The 24408-nt window shown below is 39.6% G+C and overlaps 2 protein-coding genes across 2 annotated transcripts in view; one reads left to right on the plus strand and one right to left on the minus strand.

The window, feature by feature from the left end:
- Window positions 1-8019: 8019 nt before the first annotated feature.
- Window positions 8020-10372, minus strand: psmb11b (proteasome 20S subunit beta 11b). The gene has a single exon (XM_073823688.1). The coding sequence runs from the start codon at window positions 10178-10180 to the stop codon at window positions 8969-8971; it is 1212 nt and encodes a 403-aa protein (XP_073679789.1). The 5' UTR covers window positions 10181-10372; the 3' UTR covers window positions 8020-8968.
- A 1202-nt stretch (window positions 10373-11574) lies between these two features.
- The window catches only part of LOC141290521 (protein sel-1 homolog 3), a 42842-nt gene continuing 30008 nt past the window's right edge, over window positions 11575-24408 (plus strand). Inside the window, exons 1-6 of the mRNA XM_073822648.1 lie at window positions 11575-11745; window positions 12753-13281; window positions 13749-13875; window positions 18171-18292; window positions 19307-19422; window positions 19566-19630. Of these exons, the coding sequence (XP_073678749.1) occupies window positions 11698-11745; window positions 12753-13281; window positions 13749-13875; window positions 18171-18292; window positions 19307-19422; window positions 19566-19630 (1007 nt within the window). The 5' untranslated portion in view covers window positions 11575-11697. The remainder of the gene's footprint in view (window positions 11746-12752; window positions 13282-13748; window positions 13876-18170; window positions 18293-19306; window positions 19423-19565; window positions 19631-24408) is intronic.

The following is a 24408-nucleotide window of genomic DNA, read 5'->3' on the forward strand; positions in this document are numbered from 1 at the left end:
ATGTTAGACTTGATATTGGTTAGTTGGTTATTAATTTCTGTTTGTATCTCTCTCTTTTTTTTTATTCAGGAGGAGTCAGATGAACCAGATCTTGGAGATGTTCCGGGGATAGTTTGCTAGATCTCTTCCACTAGCATGCTATTATTACAGCTTTAAGTGAGAGTGTTTTTGCTCAGACCCCTGTAGAACCAGGCCTGGGCTTGGCCAACCGCTTCAAACTGCAACACAGCTGACTTAAGGGATTCTCATCTTTTGAACGGGTGACACTTGTTTGCACAATTACTGTCTGCTCTAATTTTTTGGCATTATATATGCACCCAGCCTTATCACTAACAGCAGTTATTGAATGTAAACATGTAACAAGAAATCATTTTGTAAAGTGTTTGCATTTTGATATTTTACTGTTGCTGCTGTCGTGTCCTTTTCAGTTTGAAGCCAGATATCCTTGTACACATTGCCTTTACAGGTTTGCCTTGATATAAAACATTTACTTGACTCTTGTTAGTGATGAGGCTGGGCAATTTAGGGCAAAAACGCTTTTGTTTTAAAAGGTTAAAAAGACTTGTATTTAATTTATCAAGGTGTATTAAATTACATCTACATTTGATATTTGTTAATGAAATGCTTTTGCATTTTGAGGTTGTAAAAGTTTTGTGGTATTGTGGAAAATGTTTAAACTCTACAGTGTGTAGAAACTGATTTTCCACAATTAACAATATATTGTTGTATTTTAAATATTCATTTTCACTGTGTTAAATGGAAGCGGTTAAGAAAATTCTGTTCAATAAAAGTCATTAAGTTTGAGTTACTTGTACTCAATGTTTTAAGGCTTATCAGGGTTTACAGTGTACCCTCACTTGAAAGGTTGAAGGAATACCACAGAGTACTCCAAAAATATAACAATTAAGGGCCGCAGGTTTATTACAAGAAATTCCTATTATTACTGCAGAAATATGGCTATATAACGCAAGAATATTACAGCAATATTACATACTGTACAACACAGAATCCTGTGGTAGACATGTTAAAGTAATACCTCACGAATATTACATAGTATACAGCAAAATCCTCTGGTAAATACTATACAAATGTGAAATGAATACCACACATTACCACAAAAATATTACAGGAATATTACATGCTGTACAACAAAATCATGTGGTAAGTACTACAAAAAATTTGAAAATAATACCACACATTACTACAAGAATATTACAGGAATATTACATACTGTACAACAAAATTCTGTGGTAAAATCTCCCAAAAAACAACACAATACTACACAATTACCACACAAATCGTATGTGGTACTTTTGATGTGTTATCATATGGAATACCACAGGACATTTTTGTAAGGGTGGTTTTAGGTTTAAGCTGGAATTAGCTGGTTTTAGCTGGTGGATTCCCAGCCTGCCCTGCTGAAAAAACCAGCATATGCTGGTTTTTTCAGCAGGGTGACCAGCCTGGCCAGGCTGGGAAAGTGGCCAAAACCCTTCTAAAACCAGCCTACTGACCAGCTATGACTAGCTAAAACCAGGCTGGCTGAACAGCTAAAACCAGCCAACCAGCCTAGGCTGGACCAGCAAAATATACCTAACCAGCATCCCAGCATCAAAACAAGGGATTAATAACATTAATGACTGCTCTTGTCCCTAGAGAAAAAACTGCTAAAACCAGCCTAGGCTGGTTGGCTGGTTTTAGCTGGTCAGTAGGCTGGTTTTAGCTGGTCATAGCTGGTTTTAGCTGGTCACAGCATAGCCAGGCTGGTCAGGCTGGAAAACCACTAGTTAAAACCAGCTACTTCCAGCTTAAACCAGCTAAGACCAGCCAACCAGCCTAGGCATTAGCTGTTTGTTTTCAGCAGGGGTATAGCAAACTTCCAAAAAATGCTCAAAACATTTATACATCAGAGGTCATTCAAAGTCACCAGCTCAACCAGATTAGCTGGTCTAGGCTTTGTTTATCAAAAAAAAAAAAAAAATCACCCCACACAATAACCTGAAAACAAAACTGAAACAAAAACATATCAGATCTTATACTGAAATAAATCATGAATTAATTTATTTGTTCTCCTATTCTCCATATTATATCTAGCTGAACTTTGCTGGTTCTATATGAAACCTTTAAACATAAAAAAATGACTAGCATCTCTGAGCATATGAGTATGAAAGTGGAAATCAATTTAAATTAAGAGCTAAACTGGTAGACCTAATGAATTAGTTAACACATTCTCAAGGAAATTCGTAACCACTTTACACTTTGCTGAATTGGTGGCTAAATAATTTGTACAATCTCATTCATACATTTTATGTGGTGGACCTTCACTTATCTATCTTTTTAATCATACACTGTAAACCCTAATAAGTTAACATAACCGATTACCTTACTTTTTTGAGTTAATAAACTTAAAAATCTGTTTTCAGAGGTAAAATATTTTGATGTACTTTGTAATGTACGTTTTGATTACAGTTTAAAAGTTTTCATCAAGTCTATTCAAATATTATAAGTTATTATGATTTTTAATCATCTGTGCCACTGTATTAAGTTAACAAAACTTAAGAAAATTAAGTTAGATAAACTCAATAAGTATTAGTATTACTTAACAAAATATTATTGAGTAGCACTTAACTCAAACACTTTAATTTCACAATACTTAAAATTATGTGGCTCTAAACTTAAACAGTTTGTGGCAACTGATTACCTTGAGTACAACAAACTTGAATAACTTGAGTAATGTCTTTTAATGAACTATTTTCTTAACTTCTTCCATTTAACACAATGCAAATAAATATTTAAAATGCAACAATATATTTGAAGATTTTTTACACAAACACACATGCACACACAGTATATAAAAAATCTACATTTTCCACAATACTACAAATGCACATGCTTTGGTTCATCTGGATAATTTTTATTTTTATTTTTATTTTTTTTTACCTTTTAAACAAAAGCTTTTTTTGCCCAGCTTTATCACTAACAATAGTCAAGTAAATGTGTTACATCAAGGTAAACGTGTAAAGGCAATGTGGACAAGGCTATCTAGCTAAAACCTAAAAAAAGGACAAGATAGTGTGGTCAGAAATACCAACCGCGATACCATTCGGTATTGGAATTTTAAAAGCGTCCATTTCCCGCTAAGATTTGAGTGCTATTGAACAGATTCTTAAACAACACTATACATAAAAATCACATCATATGAATTCATTCTGAATTGACAGCTTGTAAAATAGTTTCATGTTTTCTCATGAAATCAGGTTGGCATTGTTATTATTCTCCCGGTTTGTTACAGTGTTCTGACATACAATATATTTTAGCACTTTTAAATTAATTTATGCCACTGGATGTTAAAAAAAAAACTGGTTTCACTCACCCACCGTTAGACAATAGGCCCGGTTACTTGAACAGGTGCATTTCTCGTTCTTCAGGAAGGTTCTAGAAGCATGTCGATGACTCTATAACTCTATAGTAAATGTCATTTTACACAGCAGAGGTTCATCTCGTTCTTTTGATTTATTGAATATTATTCATAATCTCGATTGTTTTATTTACCTGGTATTGTCATGAGTTACAAGAAACATGAAAGCATCCCAGATGTTACCAGTGTTACATTACTTTAAAGAATTATTTTGAGAAGCAAACATGTACAGACCTGATTCGTCTGGTTGTCTGACTTTCTATGTATTCCTTGTTGAGTTGTTGATTGTAGTGTGCGGTGCCAACACCGGTTTCATGTGAGTGTGAGTTCCCTTTTACTATGACTTAGATCTCTAATGAGATGCCACACCTTCAACATGTGCTGAACATGTGTTCACTGCATAGGCTGGCAGAACAGCAATGTAGATGCTAAAATAAATGTAAGACTAAAGTGCCCTATAAGTGAACCAACCATACAAGGACATTTCTAAGAACTAGTGTTATTATTCAAAAACAGATTTGTGGTGACTTTGCAAATTTACCAAAAGTGCACATCTGTTTATATGAGGTCTAACACCTAAAAATCCTTATCAGAGGAAAAAAACAAGCCAATCGGTTAGATTGTACATGTGTAATGACAATAAAGTTGAATCTAATCTAATCTAATCTAATCTAATCTAAGTGGCTTGATTTTATTAGAATATTAAGTAAAGGTCATGCTACATGAATATATTTTGTAAATTTCCTACCACAAATACAGATGCACCTTAAAAAAATATTATGAAAAAGTTCATTTTTGTAACTTTTTTAAAAAACTGAAACTTTCATCAGATACATTACATGCAAAGTAAAACATTTCAAACGTTTTCTTTTTGTTTTAATTTTGATGATTAGAGCTTACAGCTCATGAAAGTCAAAAATCCAGTATCTCAAAATATTACAATATTTACATTTGAGTATCAATAAATACTATCCCTACAGTATAAATTCCGGGTATGAAACCACAATAATGGGGAAGACTGCTGACTTGGCAATGGTCCAGAAGACGATCATTGACACCCTCCACAAAGAGAGTGAGTCACAGAAGGTCATTACCAAAAGGGGTGGCTGTTCACAGAGTGCTGTATCAAAGCATTTTAAATGCAAAGTTGACTGGAAAGAAGAAATTGGGTAGGAAAAGGTGCACAAGCAACAGGGATGACCGCAAGCTTGAGAACACTGTCAAGCCAAACCAACTTAAACACTTGGGAGAGCTTCACTAGGAGTGGACTGAAGCCGGAGTTGGCGCATCAAGAACCACCACACTCAGACGTCTTCAGGAAAAAGAAAGAGAAGCAATGTCTTACCTGGGTTTAAGAGAAAACACTTTGTTGCTCAGTGATCCAAAGTCCTCTTTTCAGATAAAAGTAAATTTTGCATTTCATGTTGAAATCATGGTCCCAGAGTCTGGAGAGGCACCGAATCCAAGTTCCTTGAAGTCCACGAAGTTTCTGAAGTCAGTAATGATTTAGGGTGCCATGACGTCTGCTGGTGTTGGCCCACTGTGCTTTATCAAGTCTAAAGTCAATGCAGCCGTCTACCAGGAGATTTTCAGTACTTTATGCTTCTATCTGCTGACAAGCTTTATAGAGATGCTGATTTTCTTTTCCAGTCGGACTTTAGCACCTGCCCACAATGCCAAAACCACTTCCAGGTGGTTTGCTGACCATGATATTACTGTGCTTGATTGGCCAGCCAACAAGCCTGACCTGAACCCCATATCAGGGTTGGGGTCAATTCAGGAATGAACTCAACAATTCCAATTCAAAGAAGGAAATGGAATTGGAATTGAACAACAATTACAGGAAACAGAGTTGGAATTGAATTGGAATTACAGGAAGTGGAATTCAATTCATGGAAATTCCACTGAATTCTGTTTGATTGATTCTGTTGCTGTTTCTGAGCATTTATTTGTGATTGCATTTAGAGACATACATTTGAACTTTATTTATGATGCTTTACAAATACCAAGTAATGTACGAAATAGAGTTGATCAAATGCAAGTAAATAAAAATGAGAACTGTACATCATGAATTAATAATTGAATGACAGTGGTGATACGTTTCTGGATGTACTATACATTCAATATATGATTAGCACCAAATATATGTCTCAACTCACAAAAAATGAGTCATGTTCATTAATGTATTTAATTCACTTTTTATTGCATAGAATTATCATCATTTCCTGAAATCTGGCATGTGAAATGATCATGCTTAACATACTAAACATACAGTACTTTCTATTTATTTTATATGTTTGTTGTTTATGTGATTTACAATATTTAATATACTATAAACTGTACTATAAACTATTAAGCAAATCAAGTCAAATTATTTTATTTAGCAACTCAAGTGGAATTTAGTGGAATTTACTTGATTTCAATTCAATTCCAATTCCATTTGCTGTCAGCTGCATGCAATTCCAATTCCAATTCCATCCCAGGAAGTGAATTGGAATTTACCATTCATTCACAATTCAATTCATGAATGGCCCCAACCCTGCCCCATATGGAATCTATGAGATGTTTTCAAGAGAAAGATTAGAAACAGTCCAACAATACAGATGAGCTGAAGGCTCAATATTGTGCCTCAGCAGTGCCACAGGCTAATCACCTCCACGCCACACCTGACCTCACTGATGCTGTCATTTGCTAAAGGAGCCCCGAGCCAGTAACTTAAAATAACTTTTCTGTTTTGCAAGTCCTTATTTTGGTTAATCTTATCACTGTAAAAAGTTTTCACCAGATTCAACTTAAAAACCTAAGTTCAGCAGCTGCTTTTAAGTCAAATCAGCTTAAAACTACAAGTCATTTTAACTTATTACAGTAAAAATTAGTTATATATAACTTGTGAGTTTAAATGACTTAAGTTGATTTAACTTAAACACTTAAAGCAGCTGCTAAACTTAAGTTTTTAAGTTGAAACTGGTGAAAACTTTTTACAGTGTAGGAAATATTCTAATGTTTTGAGATACTGTATTTTTGACTTTCATAAGCTGTAAGTTTAAAAGGCAATTTTCTCAGTATTTTGATTTTTTGCACCCTCCAGATTCTAGATTTTCAAAAAGTTTGAATCTAGGCCCAATATTGTCTTATCCTAACAATGCATCAATGGAATTTTTTTTATTCAGATTTCAGATTAAATCTCAATTTTAAAACATTGACCATTATGACTGGTTTTGTGGTCCAGAGTCACAATTGGTCTCCATAATTCTTAAATAGAATAAGTTTGGATGAACCAGGGCTCTCCCTAGAGCTGGACAAATGGCTAAACTGAGCAGTCTGGATAGAATGGCATTGATAAGGTGACCAAACAGCTCATGGTCACTCCAGAAATCATTTGTGGAGATAAAAGAAACTTACAGAAAGACAAACACCACTGCAACACTTCACCAATTTGGACTTTATGGCAGAGTGGCATAATGAGGACACATGATGGCCCCCTTGGAATTGGAAAAAAAGCAACTAAACAAGATTGTCTGTTGTGTTGAACTTCATTTCCACACGTACACTCTTAAAAATAAAGGTGCTTCAAAAGGTTCTTCAAACGATGCCATAGAAGAACCATTTTTGGTTCCACAAAGAACCATTCAGTCAAAGGTTCTTTAAAGAACCATTTCTTGCTAACCTTTTTATAATCTGAAGAACCTTATTTGCCACAAAGAGCCTTTTGTGAAACAGAAAGGTTCTTTAGATGTTAAAGGTTCTTTATGGAAACATTTAGATAAAAATCATTCTGAAGCACCTTTATTTTTAAGAGTGTAATGTCTGGAGGAACCCACAATACCATCCCAATGATGAAGCACGGTGGTAGTGGTGGCATCATCATAGGGATTACGAAAACAATCCAGTCCAATACGTTTTTGACCACCTGTAGAAGTGGTAGAAAGTTGAAAAACTCATTGTCCACTTGTCTTCAGATTGACAAAAACTCATTTTAATAGGTGTAAAAAGGACCTCATATCAGTGAGGACAAACTTGAACCCAACCAAACATTTTTGGAGAGACCTAAAAATGGCTTTCTAACGAGGTTCCTATCCAACCAGACAAAGTTTGAGAGGATCTGCAAATAACAATGACAGAAAATATCAAAATCCAGGAGTGCAAATCTTGCGTCAAACTCAAAAGGACTATAGCCTGTAAGCACTGTGCTTCAACTAAGCCCTGAGTTAAGGGTCTGAATACTTATGTCACAGTGATTTTTCAGTTTCTCCTTTTTAATAAATTTGATAAGTTATCAACACTGGTTTTTGCTTTTTGTTATTATAGGGTTTAGATTGTAGATTGATGTGGAATAAAAATATTTTAGCATAAAGCTACAACATAGCAAAATGTCCACAGTTGTGCTACTAGAAACATGAACGTTGATATATAGTGTAAAACAATAAAAAAGAAACACTTTTGTATAAATGTTATTAAATTTTAAAATTACACAACATTGTGTAACCCTTTTATTTGTGGCCTACATACAGTACATGTTTTCGCCTTTTCCTGGGATGCAAAATAATGATGGAAGTGAAATGTAAACTTTTAAAGCAAATGATTAATTTTTAGGGAGTTATTAAAACAATGAAGAGATCAGTTTGGCACTGAGATTTTCTGCACACATAAAAAAAAAAGTGATCCCTTGTGTTTCCTATAGGAGTCTTGTAATGCTTTAACCTCCAGAGCCTTCAACTGCTTTTTAAGCCTTCAGCTGAAAAATGTGAAATCAGGCATTGGAGAAGTCGAGAAAAAATTCACTTGACAATGGATGTTTGGTTTATTACAGCATGAATTCATGAACAAATGTGAAGAATACAGAATTACAGTACAAAACTTAAGCTATAGAAACAGAGTTTGTGATTTATTAAAAGTGTCACAGTATTTGCGCAAAAATATATATTTTGTTGTTATTTTCTGACATTTAAGAGGGACTCTGAATTACTGTAACTGGGAATACAAATAAGAGAGCCTTATACACTGTAAAATGTTTAATCAATATGTCATAACTCTATTTATTATACTGATCATTTCCACTCAAAGTTTCTAAATTGACTTTACATTCTTTATCAGTAAGTAATTTCGAAGTGGTCAAAAAAGTGGGGTCATCAAACATATTGTTTACTCAAAAATGTAAATTTTGAATCATTTACATAATTTCATAATTTCACTTTTATTTTATTATTTTTAACACACAAAAGACAATTACAATCATATGCTAAATATCTTCCTTTGTGCTCAGCAGAAACAGAAAAATCATACTATTTTAGAACAACATGATTGATTTCTTAAATGAAGTGTTCTTTAAGAAATAGGCTATTCGCAATGTAAAACATCAAAAACTGAATTATCAACACATGTATGTATTTGTAGTTTTTCAAAATCAATATACAGTAGTCAGCATTTGACGTTGATCAATACCTTTCATCAAAGTTGTCCTAAAACCAAAACAATACCCATGTTATTGTCTTAAGACAACTTTCTTGATCCACTTCAGATGTTGACTACTATATTTCCAAATGTTTCTCCTCAAACTATTTCTCCGTCAGCACACTTCAAAATTGCTTTCTGTTCAGCGTTTCTCTCCGCCATCCTCTTTCTCTCCCTCTCTTTCTCTCTGTAGTACTCCTCTTTTAAGTTTTCCCTCTCTCTGCGCCTCCACCCTTTGGCGGTAACATGGTAGAGATCTACATTATTGCCAGAGTACGCGTCTCTGTAAGTGGCGCGAAACACAGCCTCCCTGGCGACGGCAGTGGCCTCTTGTACACTCATTCCCCAGTTAACGCTGCTGTCCAGGATCGAGTATGCATACGGAGATCCCGAGCCCACAGAAAACAGCTCCCCTTTCAGGCGCAGCCCGTCACTGCAAACATAAATAACCCGTGGGCCGAATATTCTCGATTGATTTTGGACTACTTGTTGAGTAGAAGCAGCTATCAATGGTTGAGAAGTGGTTGCTGCTGATTGGACGCGCGAATCACTGGCTGTCACTTGATTGGCTGAAATATTTTCGTATTTATCTGTAATTGGCTGCTCGATTTTTCCATCTTCCCCTTCTCCATCCCATCCACACAGAGTGGCTGCGACGCACAGCTCCGTGCCTTTGAATGGATGCAGCATGTGGGACAGCAGTTTAGCGGCGCCCCCTGTTGACAGCCTGCGGTGGTGTCGAAGCTGGTACAGCCTGAGCTCGCGTGCCAGGATGCGCTTCCATAGCGCGCAGTCTGCCGAAGTCCCGGAGGTAGTGCCGACCAGGTGAGAGTGGATAGGTAAAACCTTCGGGGACGCGGGACAAGCCACAAGCCCCGAGCAGCTTGAACGCGTGTCGGCTGCGGCGATCACACCTCCCTGGAACGCGAAGCCGAGAGTTGTGGTGCCGTGAGAGAGAGTGAACGGTAACGGAACGGAGGGGGAGATGGGGCAAGGTGTGGGAGGGGGGAGAGAGATGGACGGCAGTGAGGGATGTAGATGGTCGATATTCAGTAAATTCTTCGGCGCTGAGCTGAGGCTAGTTTGACCAAAGTTTATAGGGCTCTTTGTGAGATATTCAGATATCGGCATGTAAAATTCCAAAGGAGTCAAACCGCCCCTCCCAGGCAGCCTTGTAGAAAAAGCTTCTCCGTGAATCCCCCCTCCGGACATATGAGTGGAATCTTCCGGCATAAAGGACCGTAAGAATGGAGCGCTCCATTGAGGGAACAGAGGGGGGTTGTGCAAGCCGCATACATCTTGCAAAGCCATAAACTATTGTGTGGTTATACAATAAATTGTAACTCTGTCAATGATTACACTGTATGACATGAACTCCAAAAACATTTCAGGCCAATTTTCTTTTCAATATTGTGTTCTTATAGGCCTATATCATTCCTACAGGTCATTTTGTTGGTAAAGAAGTCCTGGTTTGCTTCAGAATTGCATTCCTGGTGTTTACATCTTCTTGTAGTGGTGATAGGCTGTTGAAACAAAAAAAAAAAAATATGCCACTGTTCTTGATCCAGACTTCACTATTATGGAAAAGCAAAAACAATGGGTACCATAAATCCAGAATAAAATATCCAACTCTCAATCCACTTGATGTCTGTATTCAAAGTTCAGTCTTAATCCAAAAGTTCAGAAGCCCTTTATATAAGCATTATTCGGTGATTGACTCAACCAGAAACGCATGAAAATGCCAAAGTAAGCCTTTTAACCCAAGCTTGACGATACCATGACATTTCATTTTCCAAGCATAGCATTTTTTTATGATGCTGTGCTTTTGTTACACTAACACTCTACCTTATAAGCCTACAAAAATACAGTAGGCCTATCATACAGTACATTATGAAATACTACAAAAAGGAGTAAGAGGCATAATTTTGAATTGACATTTACTTATAATTGTGGAAAAAAATAACATTTGGAATTAAAGTCTGGAGTAAATATTATTGCAAAATAATACTTTTATTCAGGAAAGATTATTCAAAAGTGTCAGTACAGACATTTAGAATGTTACAAAAGATTTCTATTTCAAATAAATTTCAAATATATTATTTAGAAATTTAAATGATCCAGTATTATTTACCAGTAGTATGTATGTTTGGCAACATGACATTTAATATTATAAATGTTGTTTATTAATGATATAATGTTTTCATTTATTGCTGGAAAATGGCAAGATTACACATTAGGAATACATTCTTAAACTTTAGCAAAAGGATTATATTTAAATGTAATTAAAATCCTAATTTGTTTATTGTTCAGCAATAAAACTGAAATATAACAAATAAATAGACAATCATTCGAAAATATAATCATAATAAAATATGTAAAAGTAAGCTACATTAATAATTAAACATACGTTTATTATTGTGATTTATTTGTTGTTGTAGTTGTTTAATTAAGAGACGTCTAACAGGGGTTCTTTGGACGAAAAAGTTGTACAACATTTAGTTTGACCACCTTCTGGGATGGACGAATAACACCTGCTGAAGGTTAATCTTCTTTCTGCCACTCAACATTTCTTGAAAACTGGTCAGTAGCGTTCTGCCTGAGTCGCGTCGCGTCGCTGGCAGTGCAGATGAGGTGCGTCAACGCATAATGGGAGTGTGGCGTTTACAGTGACACGCACAAACACACCTGTCATTCTCACACACGGAAGAGCGCGATAAGCAATGAAACATGTCCTGACAGTAAACACCTGAAGTTATCGTCCAACAAATCTGAATGTTTGCGTTTGAGCGCTTCATGACATCGCGCGTCGCGTTCATTAGACAACGAAGATGAGAGTTGTGTTGAGTTTCATCTGCGCAGCTCATATGCTCTCATTGGTAAGACACTTTCGACTTTATTTTCACTTCTATGCGGCTTTTATAGCTGTCCCAGTTTTAATTCCAGCCTTAAACATCTTTCACTTTAATATTATTTATCATTTCCAGGTGTGTTTTTGAGTGCTTTTTATGTTACCCAAAGAAGTGATTTATTTGCATTTGTGTTACATAACAAAAAGTATATAGTACTTTGACGTGGCACCATGCTTTCTTGTATATGTACCATGGTAGTACTATGGTATTCTTTGAAGTACCGTGCAATCCAATGCAAAAACAAACTATTGTATTTTGCTTAAAAGTAATGACCCCTGTTTCAGTACTATCAAGTATGCATGCATGTATGTAAGTATTACTATTATTAAGAATATTATTATTGTACTGTGACTAAACCACATATTGCCAATTGACAGTACTGTGGGGAAATCGACGAAAAATGCAATCAATCAGTCAATAATTGTGTATATTATTTGTTTGTTTGTAAGTGAAATATGATCCTTACTTTTCAAGTATTTAGCCAATGTGTAATCTGGATTATTTCATAGGGTTGTTTTTGTTGTCTAAATGTATATACACACAAATTTCGGCTATAACATATTTAATAAGTGTACCATATTTGTGACCCTGGACCACAAAACCAGTCTTAAGTAACACGGGTATATTTTGCCAATTTAATGGGTAAAAATTATCGACTTTTCTTTCATGCCAAAAATCATTAGGATATTAAAAAAAGATCATGTTCCATGAAGGTATTTTGTAAATGTCCTACTGTAAATATATCAAAACTTAATTTTGGATTAGTAATATGCATCGCTAAGAACTTTATTTGGACAACTTTAAAGGTGATTTTCATAATAACACCCTCAGATTGTAGTTTTTCAAATAGTTGTATTTCAGCCAAATATTAATATATGTATAGATAAATTGACTCTCATGACTGGTTTTGTTGTCCAGGGTCACATTTAAAATTCTTTCATACTGAAACTGTGGGTTGATCTGTTTTTCTAAAGGTTTGGTGTGAGACTTCTGACACTGATGGGACTCATCATGGAGACTTTGTGCGTTTTGGACATGCTCCTGACAGAGTGATGGACAAATGCAGTGTACAGGTGCAGTATAACTGCTCTGCTGCCTGTCGAATCAGGGTCGAAGTTGTTATTTCAACCCCAACAAGGACAGAAGTGATAGTTTACAGAAGGACCTGGACTAACCATAAGAGACTTGGAAAACCCAGATCCAGAAAGTTTTTTCTAGTGTTTCCTCCAGCTGTGCTGTACCGGAGAGACTATTTTGTTAGGCGGCCACTGGAGACGTGTGATGTTGTGCTGAGGGCTTGGATGGTTCATCTATTTGAAGATGAAACTGGTGGCAGCCATGCTAAAGGATATAACCATTCTCTTGTGAGAACTTCTATGTCTTTGAGGACATTACCACTCTCTGAACGTCCGGCATATCCACAGACAAGATCGGTCTCATGGGGCGCATGGCTTATGTGGCAGCTGACCAAAGATACTCTGAGAAAATGTCCACACGAGTCAGGTGGGAACCTATCTAACTGTTCAGAAGCCTGGAGGAAACAAAAATAGTTAACAAACAATCTAATGATTTACTTACCTCATGTCATATGTTGTAGTTTTTTCCCCCACATGGAACACACAGTAATTACTCATTCACAATCATGTTCAGATTCCAAAATGCCTTCTCACACCAGGTTTATTATCAGTGATGCCAAACCATTGGTTCTATATACCAGTTTAAATAAGATGGAAAACAATATTTAAGATACAGTACAGAGAAAGATTTTTTTTTTAAAGCTGAAGCTTGACAGACCACATTGTCACTATGAAAACAAAAAAAAAAAAAAAAATGAACAAACTAAATGATTTGATGTTGAGCATAAATGAGAGAACTAGGTTAGGTTGTTTGATACTGTCTTAATATACCAGGTGCATCAATGGGAGATTATACTTCTAAACTCATTGATTTGTTCATTTATGCCTTTTCAGACATTGTGGATATCCTGACTTTTCCATTTGCGAGTACCGGAGAGAGGTTTGGTATCATACACACATTCTCCTCCTTCAAAAACAGAGATCTAGAGAGAAGACGCACCCTCGCTATCAAACAGCCAAGGTCAGACTTGCTGTCATGAGGCTTCATTCTAATTTCTCACAGCTACTTGATGCTTTTTGAAGTGCTATTTGAAAAAAAACTTTAATTAAATTAAGTGAGAGATTCATTAAATACATATAACCACATACAAAGGGTGATCTAGATGGTTTCTAGGGTGTTTCTAAAACTTAACTCTGTTTTCATTTGTTTAACCAGGAGAACAAAAAAATTACAGGTACCATCTAGAAAAGTAAGAATATCCTGGCAACACCCTAGTAAGGCCTTTTGTGATCCCACAACCTCTCAGAATATTTAAACAACAGCCTAGCAATGTCCTGGAAAGTACTAAGAATGCAATGCTCTAGCAAACACCCTAAACACATACCCTAACCACCCTCCCTTTAACCACCCTGAATGCATTAGTAATAAGTAATGCCCTACAAACCACTCTGAATGCAACACTGTCACTTAAAGGGATAGCTCACCCAAAAATTTAAATTTGATGTTTATCTGCTTACCCCCAGGGCATCCAAGATGTAGGTGACTTTGTTTCTTCAGTAGAACACAAACAAAGATTTTTAACTCAAACCGTTGCAGTCTGTCAGTCATATAATGGCAGTCAATGGTTAGCAAATCTAAGAGTAAAAAAACATACACAGACAAAACCAAATTAAACCCTGTGGCTCGTGCCGATACATTGAGGTCTTGCGACACAAAATGATCGGTCTGTGCAAAAAACTGAACACTATAGTTCAAAACCCTAGTCATCACTGGAATACCTCAGCAAAACCCTAACCGTCACTTTGAATACCTTAGCAATACTTTAGTCATCACTCTGGAAATACCTCAGCAAAACCCTAATTGTCATTCAGAAAACTTTAGGAAAACCCTAGTCATCACTTGGAATACCTCAGCAAAACCCTAGTCATCACTCGGAATACCTCAGCAAAACCGTAGTCATCACTGGGTTACCTTAGCAAAACCTTAGTCGTCACATTGAATGCCTTAGCAGTGCCTTAGTCGTCACTCAAAATACCTCAGCAAAACCCTAATCGTCATTCAGAAAACTTTAGGAAAACCCTAGTCGTTACTCGGAATACCTCAGCAAAACCCTAGTTGTCACTCGGAATACCTCAGCAAAACCCTAGTCGTCACTCGGAATACCTCAGCAAAACCCTAGTCGTCACTCAGAATACCTCATCAAAACCGTAGTCATCACTTGGAATACCTCAACAAAACCCTAGTCATTACTCGGAATATCTTAGCAAATCCCTAGTCATCACTCGGAATACCTCAGCAAAACCCTAGTCATCACTCGGAATACCTCAGCAAAACTGTATTCGTTACTCGGAATACCTCAGCAAAACCCTAGTCGCCACTCGGAATACCTCAGCAAAACCCTAGTCATTACTCGGAATACCTCAGCAAAACCCTAGTCGTCACTCGGAATACCTCAGCAAAACAGTAGTCGTCACTCGGAATACCTCAGCAAAACCCTAGTCGCCACTCGGAATACCTCAGCAAAACCGTAGTCGTCACTCGTAATACCTCCACAAAACCGTAGTCTTCACACAGAATACCTCAGCAAAACCCTAGTCTTCACACAGAATACCTCAGCAAAACCCTAGTCGTCACTCGGAATACCTCAGCAAAACCCTAGTCATCACTCAGAATACCTCAGCAAAACCCTAGTCGTCACTCGGAATACCTCAGCAAAACTGTAGTCATTACTTGGAATACCTTAGAAAAAACCCTAGTCGTCACTCGGAATACCTCAGCAAAACCCTAGTCGTCACTCGGAATACCTCAGCAAAACCTTAGTCATCACTCAGAATACCTCAGCAAAACCCTAGTTGTCACTCGGAATACCTCAGCAAAACCCTAGTCGTCACTCGGAATACCTCAGCAAAACCATAGTCATCACTCGGAATACCTCAGCAAAACCTTAGTCATCACTCGGAATACCTCAGCAAAACCCTAGTCATCACTCGGAATACCTCAGCAAAACCCTAGTCGTCACTCGGAATACCTCAGCAAAACCGTAGTCATCACTCGGAATACCTTAGAAAAACCCTAGTCGTCACTTGTAATACCTCAGCAAAACCTTATTCGTCACTCTAAATGCACTAGCAACACCTTAGTCGTCACTCAGCATACCTCAGCAAAGCCCTAGTTGTCACTTGGAATACCTCAGCAAAACGGTAGTCTCGCGTAGCCAAACCTTCAGTCTGACGGCTAAATGTCTGGAATTCATGGCAGCTTTCATTGGCCAAGGCCCGCCCATAAGGCCATTTGACCGACATGTCAAACAACCATTCACAGTTCGTTTCGTTCAGCGTCATGTTTCGGTGCGTGGAAATGCCCCCATAACAACAGACTGGCATGCAATAAGTCAGTCATTGAAATAACCAGCATTGAAAGTAAAATAAGAAGAGGGAGAACAAGCAGTAAGTCAGTCATTTGTTCGCGAAAGTCGCAAATGTGTATAACAACAATGGCGTCTGCATAAGCACATTTTAGCAAAACGCAGAGTAAATCAGTCTGCGCTTTGTTTCCCAGCGGACCGAAAATAAAGGCGAGTAGGCTGAGACTAGCAAAACCCTAGTTGTCACTTGGAGTATATCAGCAACCGATTAGTCGTCACTCGGAATACATTAGCAACATCTTAGTCATCACTCGGAATACCTCAGCAAAACCCTAGTTGTCATTTGGAATACTTTAGCAAAACTCTAGTGATCACTCAGAATACCTCAGCAAAATCCCTTTCGTCACTCTGAATAAATTAAAAAATACACAGCAAAATCCCCAGTGTTAATTTAACACTCTGAGTGTGGACACATATAAACACTGAAGCAGTGTTAAAGTCAATGAGATAATTAGGTGATTAACAAAGTGATGATTGATCATTATTGAAGACACCTGATGTTGAAGCAGAATCACCAAAGGAGAAACCCAAAATGTTTAAGCAACCATCATAGTGGTCAATGTTTGCATTAGTTGGGCTCTTGACCCTTAAATCTTTAATACTAGATTTTGTTTGGCTGCTGTATTTGAGTTAAAACAGCCAGACAAGCCAAAATCTCAAGTCATCAGGTCATGATTGTATTTTAACATATTCTTTGTTTGACTTGCATCACCTATGTCTAATCTCTAAATTAGTTTTTTTTGTGCTTATTTTAATAGCCTTGACAATCCACAGCAGAAGATCCAGATTTCCTATACATTTCCTTTACAATCTGTTAAAAAAAAAAAAGTGTTTCACATAGGCACACATAGACATCAAGAGCCAGCCCATGAATCTCAACAATGGTGACAAACAGCATATTCAGATAAACAGATCAACTCTGAACATTGCAAGCTACTAAAAGGTCATATAAAAACAAAAGAAAATAGTAATAATAAAAGAAATTACAAAGACAATTCAGCTCATAATTTATGTCTGATTATGCCAAAACTGATTGCTCTTTTGTTCACAGTTTTATTGTAATCTGTAAGGAAATCCTTTGTCAAATACTCAAGTCACTGTATGATGATTATGTCAAGCACAGTCAATACCACCTGATGACTTTTGCTCTTGGCTTGTCTGACTGTTATAACTTAGCAATAACAGCCAAAAAAATAAATAAATCTAAACTTAAAAATTGAAGGGTCAAGAGCCTAACTAATGCAAACATTGAACACTATAATGGTTGCAAAAAAATTTGGGTTTTCTGCTTTGGTGATTCTGCCTATTAACAGCAGGTGTCTTCAATAATGATCAATCATTACTTTGTTAATCACCTAATTATCTCATTAACTTCAACACTGCTTCAGTGTTTATATGTGTCCACACTCAGAGTGTTAAATTAACACCGGGGATTTTGCTGTGTACATTACCAACACCCTAGTTATTACTCAGAATACCTTAGCAACACCCTAGTTGTCACTTGGATTACCTTAGCAACCCTTTGTTGTCACTCGGAATACCTTTGCAACACCCGTCACTACAGCTTGGCACCTGTAAACATCTTTAGGCATTGTGGTCACTCAGAAAAACGCCTAGCAACACCCTAGAAACCACTCAGAACACCATAATAATACTAGGCCAGCTGTAGAGCCTCTACATGAACTCTGTGATTTTTTAGTGGAAATGTCAAATTCCTGTTGTATTCCTTTAGATGCAATATGATACAGAAATAACTCTACAGTGCTGACTTTAAGCACTTCATATGTGCTTGCTCACCTGATGATGTGATAGTATAATCTTGAAATGTTGTGGAATGTAAAGAGGGTGTTGGCCCATCATGTGTGAAGCTCTGATCATCTGCCCTTTACAGTGTGACTCTGTCAGTGTGGCTGTACTTGTTGAGCTGGTGTGGCCAGTCTGTGTGTGGAATAGTCAAGCATGTTAATGAGCACAGGATCTATGCAAGTCCACTCATTATGCTGTCTGACACAGGTAAGCCAGTCAGGGTGCATTCCATCATTTGTAATCACTGACAGAACTCAAGCATGTATATTAATAGTATAGGAATTAGTGGTGGGCCGTTATCGGCGTTAACGTGCTGCGTTAACGTGAGACTTTTATCGGGCGATAAAAAAAATATCGCCGTTAATCTATTCTCAAAATTGGGTTGGGAGCTGGGTCTAAACTACGCAAGATATGATGACTTTCACCTTGATAGTTTAACGCGGATGTATACCAAAGACTATAGAATATGGTCGCGCGTTTATGTTTCCTCCGCCAAAACACAGACGGGATCGCGTCGTCCTCCATTCATAAAAACCGAATCTACTATAGCGCGAAATGCCACGTAAATTCGTCGTTTTTTGGATTCATAAATCAAATATGGTCTGTCACTTAATTCAAATCGCGATATGGACTAGTGTCTGTGAAAACTGAAATGCAAAAAGACCGTTTTAATATGAATCCGGTATGTTCCGTTTGCCTAGCTGTATGTATGAAATTCATACTATGAATGGTGGAGACGCGCTTTTACTACACGCATACTGAAACACATGTGACGCTCCCGGTAATTTTTGGCATTTGCATCTCACATGAACAGATAAACTCAATCTCCAAAACTGCTGTGAGTGTCACTTATCGTTTCATTTGAGAAAACTCGCATCATGTCATACTGTATACACAGAAACTTCACGGCAACCTGTCAAAATAAAAGTACGGCGTAACATGTTTAGTCATTATTTGGGTAGCACACATATTCTGAATGCCTTCAGCAGAATTCAAATTAGCCATTTTAATCTAGATTAATTCCAAGATTTAATCTAGATTAATCTAGATTAAAAAAAATAATCTATGCCCACCCCTAATAGGAATATTTCAGCAACATCTGGAAAATTGTAAAATGATAATAAAATGATCATGTTCCTCAAAACCAGCATGATTTTCAGACTGAAATGTAAGTTATTATTTACTAAAATATGACACATGTCAGTATATTTTGGTCCTCAGGCGATATAGTGGTGCAGCTGCAAGTGGTGAATGGAGAGGAGCGTGCGTTTACAGCACACGCAGCTTTACCCCTACAAACCTGGATCCGTCTGGACATCTTCTTTCAGGTGTCAGAGGTACATCATCCATATTTATATGCAATCAAGTGCATTTTTCTTTGAAAAGTGACAATGAATAGATACAGAGGCACAACAGATGAAACATCTTTCAAATGTGAATGTATAAAAAACTGAACTTTTGGATGTTTTTATTATGTCAGGCCAAACTCAAAATTACAAAGATCTTACCTGGAGAAAGGACTGTGGAGACCATTCATTTTTTTAAGTAAGTCATAACACTTACACAGGAGGAAATGTATATATATATATTTATATAGATAGATAGTTTGTTGACCCCTGCCTTAGGTATACCATTATAAACTTTCTCAGGTGCAAGTAATCAACTTCCAGTTTAAACAGCAGGCTAAATGCCCCACCTGACATCAATAGTACACTGTTAGACATTTCAAAGGGTTTTTACAGTAACTTACTGGCAACACTGTTGCCAGTGAGTTACTGTAATTAAGATATACAGTATCCAACTGTATTTCAGTTTACAGTACCCAACTGTATTTCAGTAAGGCACTGTAGTAATGCACTGCCATATATTATTGTAATTAATTGTTTTGTATATAGACTTCATTAATTTTATAGGTACTACTGACATTCAATTCAAACAGACACAATTATTCCAAAATATCACATTCTTTATTTAAACATTGCACATATAACACTGAAAAATACACAGTCTTCCAATGCTGGAACAGTGCATCTTCACTATTTCTCCCATCTAAGGCATTCCAGGTGCTGCTCCAAAACGTAGGCCACCTTTGCTCACCATCCACTTTATTACACAGCGAAATTTGTTCCCTGAAAGTAAAAAAAAAAAAAGAAATTACACATTTGTAAAAGACAAACCCCCATATGGAATACACAAACCTCTTCACGAGTTCCCTCTTACTGATAATAAACTGAGTGAAAGGTTGTGCGTGTTTGGCGTGCTGTCCGGGAGAGGGCCTCGAGCTCGGTGGCAATTCCCGAGCCCGGGGCTCTCCCCCGCCCAGGGGGAGGGGTCCGAGCTCAGCACTGGCCCGAACCCTATAAGCGCTCCCCCTATGGGCTGAAGGTGAGGAGACGGGGTGGAGGATGGGTTTGACGAGACAAGAAATGAGGAAGGTAGGATTGTTGTGTTATTTATAGGGATTTTCCCTGTGTAGATTAGATAGGGAGACTGATTACTAATGATGTATTGGCCGTGTTAATTATCTGCGCGAGCTCCTCCCGAAACTCGTTAATAAAACATCACTTCACGAGTTCCCTCTTACTGATAATAAACTGAGTGAAAGGTTGTGCGTGTTTGGCGTGCTGTCCGGGAGAGGGCCTCGAGCTCGGTGGTAATTCCCGAGCCCGGGGCTCTCCCCCGCCCAGGGGGAGGGGTCCGAGCTCAGCACTGGCCCGAACCCTATAAGCGCTCCCCAAAAGGCTAGTAATCACTTGCAGGACAGCAGCCAAAACGGCACCCCAAAGAAGGCTTGGACTTAAGGGATGCTGGACGTTCGCTGTAGTTGCGGGCGTTGGTGCATGATGGAGATGAGGGAGGAGCTCCGGCGGGTACTGCTGGGGTAAAATAGGACAACTCCTAAGGAAAGGCGACTGCTGCGGCAGTGGGGCACTTTTAAAAAATGGATGGGGCTCCTGCGGGAGAGGGAGTTTATTAGTAGAGGCTCCAGCGGGAGCGGACGCTGCTGCTGCAGTGTGGAAGGAGACTAGGGGCTCTTACGGGAGCTGACACTGCGGTGCAGGGAGGAGGGCTAGAGGCTTCTGCGGAAGCGGGCTCTGCTGCGGCAGAGGGAGGTTTAAAATAGAGGCTCTGACGGGGGCGAAACGCTGCTGCTGTAATGTTGGAAGGAGGCTAGGGGCTCCTGCGGGGGCTGGCACTGCGGTGCAGGGAGGAGGGCTAGAGGCTACTGCGGAAGCGGGCTCTGCTGCGGCAAAGGGAGGTTTTAAAATAGAGGCTCCGGCGGGAGCGAACGCTGCTAGTACAGAGTGGGAAGAAGGCTAAGGGCTTCTGAAGGAGCTGACACTGCGGTGCGGGGAAAACTGCTAAATGCTTCTGCGGAAGCGGGCTCTGCTGCGGCAGAGGGAGGTTAAGAATAAAGGCTCCAGCGGGAGCGAACTCTGCTTCTGCAGTGTTGGAAGGGGGCTAGGGGCTCCTGCGGGGGCTGGCACTGCGGTGCAGGGAGGAGGGCTAGAGGCTTCTGCGGAAGCGGGCTCTGCTGTGGCAGAGAAAGGTTAATAGAGGCTCCGGCGGCAGCGAACGCTGCTGCTGCAGTGTTGGAAGGGGGCTAGGGGCTCCTGCGGGAGCTGGCACTGCGGTGCGGGGAAGGGGGCTAGAGGCTTCTGCGGAAGCGGGCTCTGCTGCGGCAGAGGAAGGTTATGAATGGAGGCTCCGGCGGGGGCGAATGCTGCTGCTGCAGTGTGGGAAGGGGGCTAGGAGCTCCTGCGGGAGCTGGCACTGCGGTGCGGGGAAGGGGGCTAGAGGCTTCTGCGGAAGCGGGCTCTGCTGCGGCAGAGAAAGGTTATGAATGGAGGCTCCGGCGGGGGCGAATGCTGCTGGTGCAATGTGGGAAGGGGGCTAGGGGCTACTGCGGGAGCTGGCACTGCAGTGCGGGGAAGGGAGCTAGAGGCTTCTGCGGAAGCGGTCTCTGCTGCAGCAGAGAAAGGTTATGAATGGAGGCTCCGGCGGGGGCGAATGCTGCTGCTGCAGTGTGGGAAGGGGGCTAGGGGCTCCTGCGGGAGCTGGCACTGCGGTGCGGGGAAGGGGGCTAGAGGCTTCTGCGGAAGCAGGCTCTGCTGCGGCAGAGAAAGGATATGAATGGAGGCTCCGGCGGGGGCGAGCATTGCTGCGCATACGGGGAATAAACGGGAGCTCCAGCTGGAGCGAGCATTGCTGCACATAAGGGAAATAAGCGATTTCCTGAGCTGGCGGAAGGCTAGGAGGGTTTGGAATGGTTGGAGGGATGATTGAAGGTTAAAAATATAAATGAAGTGGCCTTTCTTTGTTTGGTCTGTCTTACTTTGTTTTATGAAGTAAGAGATGGTTTCACCGTCTAGCACTGCTAGATCGGAGATAGTTGGGTGGATGGCTGGGTTGAAGCCAGATGTAATGGCGAGCTCAGAGCATCTGAGGAAACCGAAGAAAGCCAGGATAAACATGGCGTCTAATGTGCGGGCAGTGCAGATGGAATGGTAACCTTCACGGAGGGTGGAGATGATAGGTTGTCTGGGGGGTTGGCTTTTTTTTTTTTTTTTTTTATAACTTTGATGGAGCTGACTTGGAGGTTTTTGGATGGCGTTGAGGTAGGAGATGAAGGAGGTAATAGCTAGCAGGGAGAAGTCGGGAAAAGATAACTTGTAAGCTGCGTGAAATGCCTTGAAACATTTCCGTGCTGTTAAGTAAGACTGGAGGGTTCTGGGGGAAACGGCTTAGAGGATGGAATTGAGGGAAGCTTCGAGGAGGGGTCTCAGGGGGTGGTTTTTTGGGAATATTAGCTCTGAATAGGGAGGTACTGGGGTCGGGAGCGGGTCCGCCTCTGGTGCCAAGGATCTGAATTTCTGGAAGGAAAAAAGGAGAAGAGAGTTAACTATTGATTTCTAGACCCAGGAATGTGTTTTGCGGTGATAATGAATTGGTCGCAAGCCGAAATCCAAATCGGGCGTATTAACAAAAGGCATTAGAGTGGGGGAATGGGAGCAGCCTTTGTTGATGCTGTGCACGGTAGCTTCGTTGTCGCAATAGACAAGGATGCTAGTGGCAGACCATTCTTTACCCTATAGAAAAGCTGCAATGACTAAAGGATATTGCTCAAAATAGCGCTGAGGATGATAGCTGATGCGGAAAATCTGCCAGCTGGGGTGGGGGGGGGTGGCTTATGTGGAAAACACCTCCGAAACCGATGGAGGGGGTGACATCTGTAAACGGTTGGATATCAGTTGGGGAAGAAATCAGGTTTTTATATAAGGATAATCCGTTCAATTGTTTAAGGAAGGATATCCGTAGACTGAGTTAGTTGCGGCATGGGTCAGTTGGGGATATTTGGTTCTCTAGGGCGTGGGCGGAGGATGTGAGAAAGAGTAGATGGAAGATGAAGGGGCGGCCTTGCGGGATGATGCGCATTGCGAAATTTAAATGGCCTAAAACGGATAAAAGCTTGCGCTTGGAACGGTTAGGATTAGTTAAGAGTGAGGAAGTCCCCAGAATCGTTCTATCGATTTTCTCTTTGGGTAGAGAGGCCTGGAATTTTTTTTTTTTTTTTTTTTTGGGAATCCAAGTTGATGCCAAAAATTCAATAGAAGTGCTGGGGCCTAGGGTTTGTCTTGGGCGAGGGGAATTCGGAGCTCTGCGAAAGGCTTTTGGGTAGTCAAAGATGTGCGGCTGGGGAGGAGTCGGGGGGCAAGATGATCAGAAAGTCGTTTAGGATATGAACCAGAAACTGTATGTCATGATTGTTGGAGAGGATCCAGCAAATTGCCTCTGACAACATGTTGAAAAATTAAGGGCTGCTTCTGCAGCCGAAAGTGAGGTAATATTTATTCTGCCAGCAGATGCTGAATAGGTGCCAAAAATCTGGGTGGGCATGACTTTTTTTTTTTTTTTTTTAAAGGATATTAGGAAATTCACTGATTCAGGTTAGGCAAAGGCAGATAAGGCTTCAAAAGGAATCAGATTGTATAATTAGAACATGTGTTTTGGTAATAACACGTAGCTTTTTTTTTTTGTAAAATCAACGAAATGAATGAAATGACTAGAAAAAGGATTCGTTCATTTGCTGAACGAGCCACAAACATCCGAGTCGGTAAAAATGATTCGAACTCACGCTAGACGTAATCTCTGTAATGGACGAAAGAGGGGGGAGGGGAGGAATGGTGGGCGCTGGGGCTTGCGCAATTAGTGAAGGGATGTTCGCGTTGGTTTTGGATGGCGGCGCTGCCGGCCATGGGAAGGAAAGGGGAGTGTGCTGAGGCATGGGCTGTGAATGGGACTTTTGCCGACTGCGGCGGTAA

This window comes from Garra rufa, chromosome 18 (genome assembly GCF_049309525.1).
Source record: "Garra rufa chromosome 18, GarRuf1.0, whole genome shotgun sequence".
In the NCBI taxonomy this organism is placed as follows: domain Eukaryota; kingdom Metazoa; phylum Chordata; class Actinopteri; order Cypriniformes; family Cyprinidae; genus Garra; species Garra rufa.

Bases quoted from the DNA above. Each gene is read 5' to 3' on its own strand.
- psmb11b (XM_073823688.1), bottom strand. From the start codon at position 10,180: ATGGCTTTGCAAGATGTATGCGGCTTGCACAACCCCCCTCTGTTCCCT.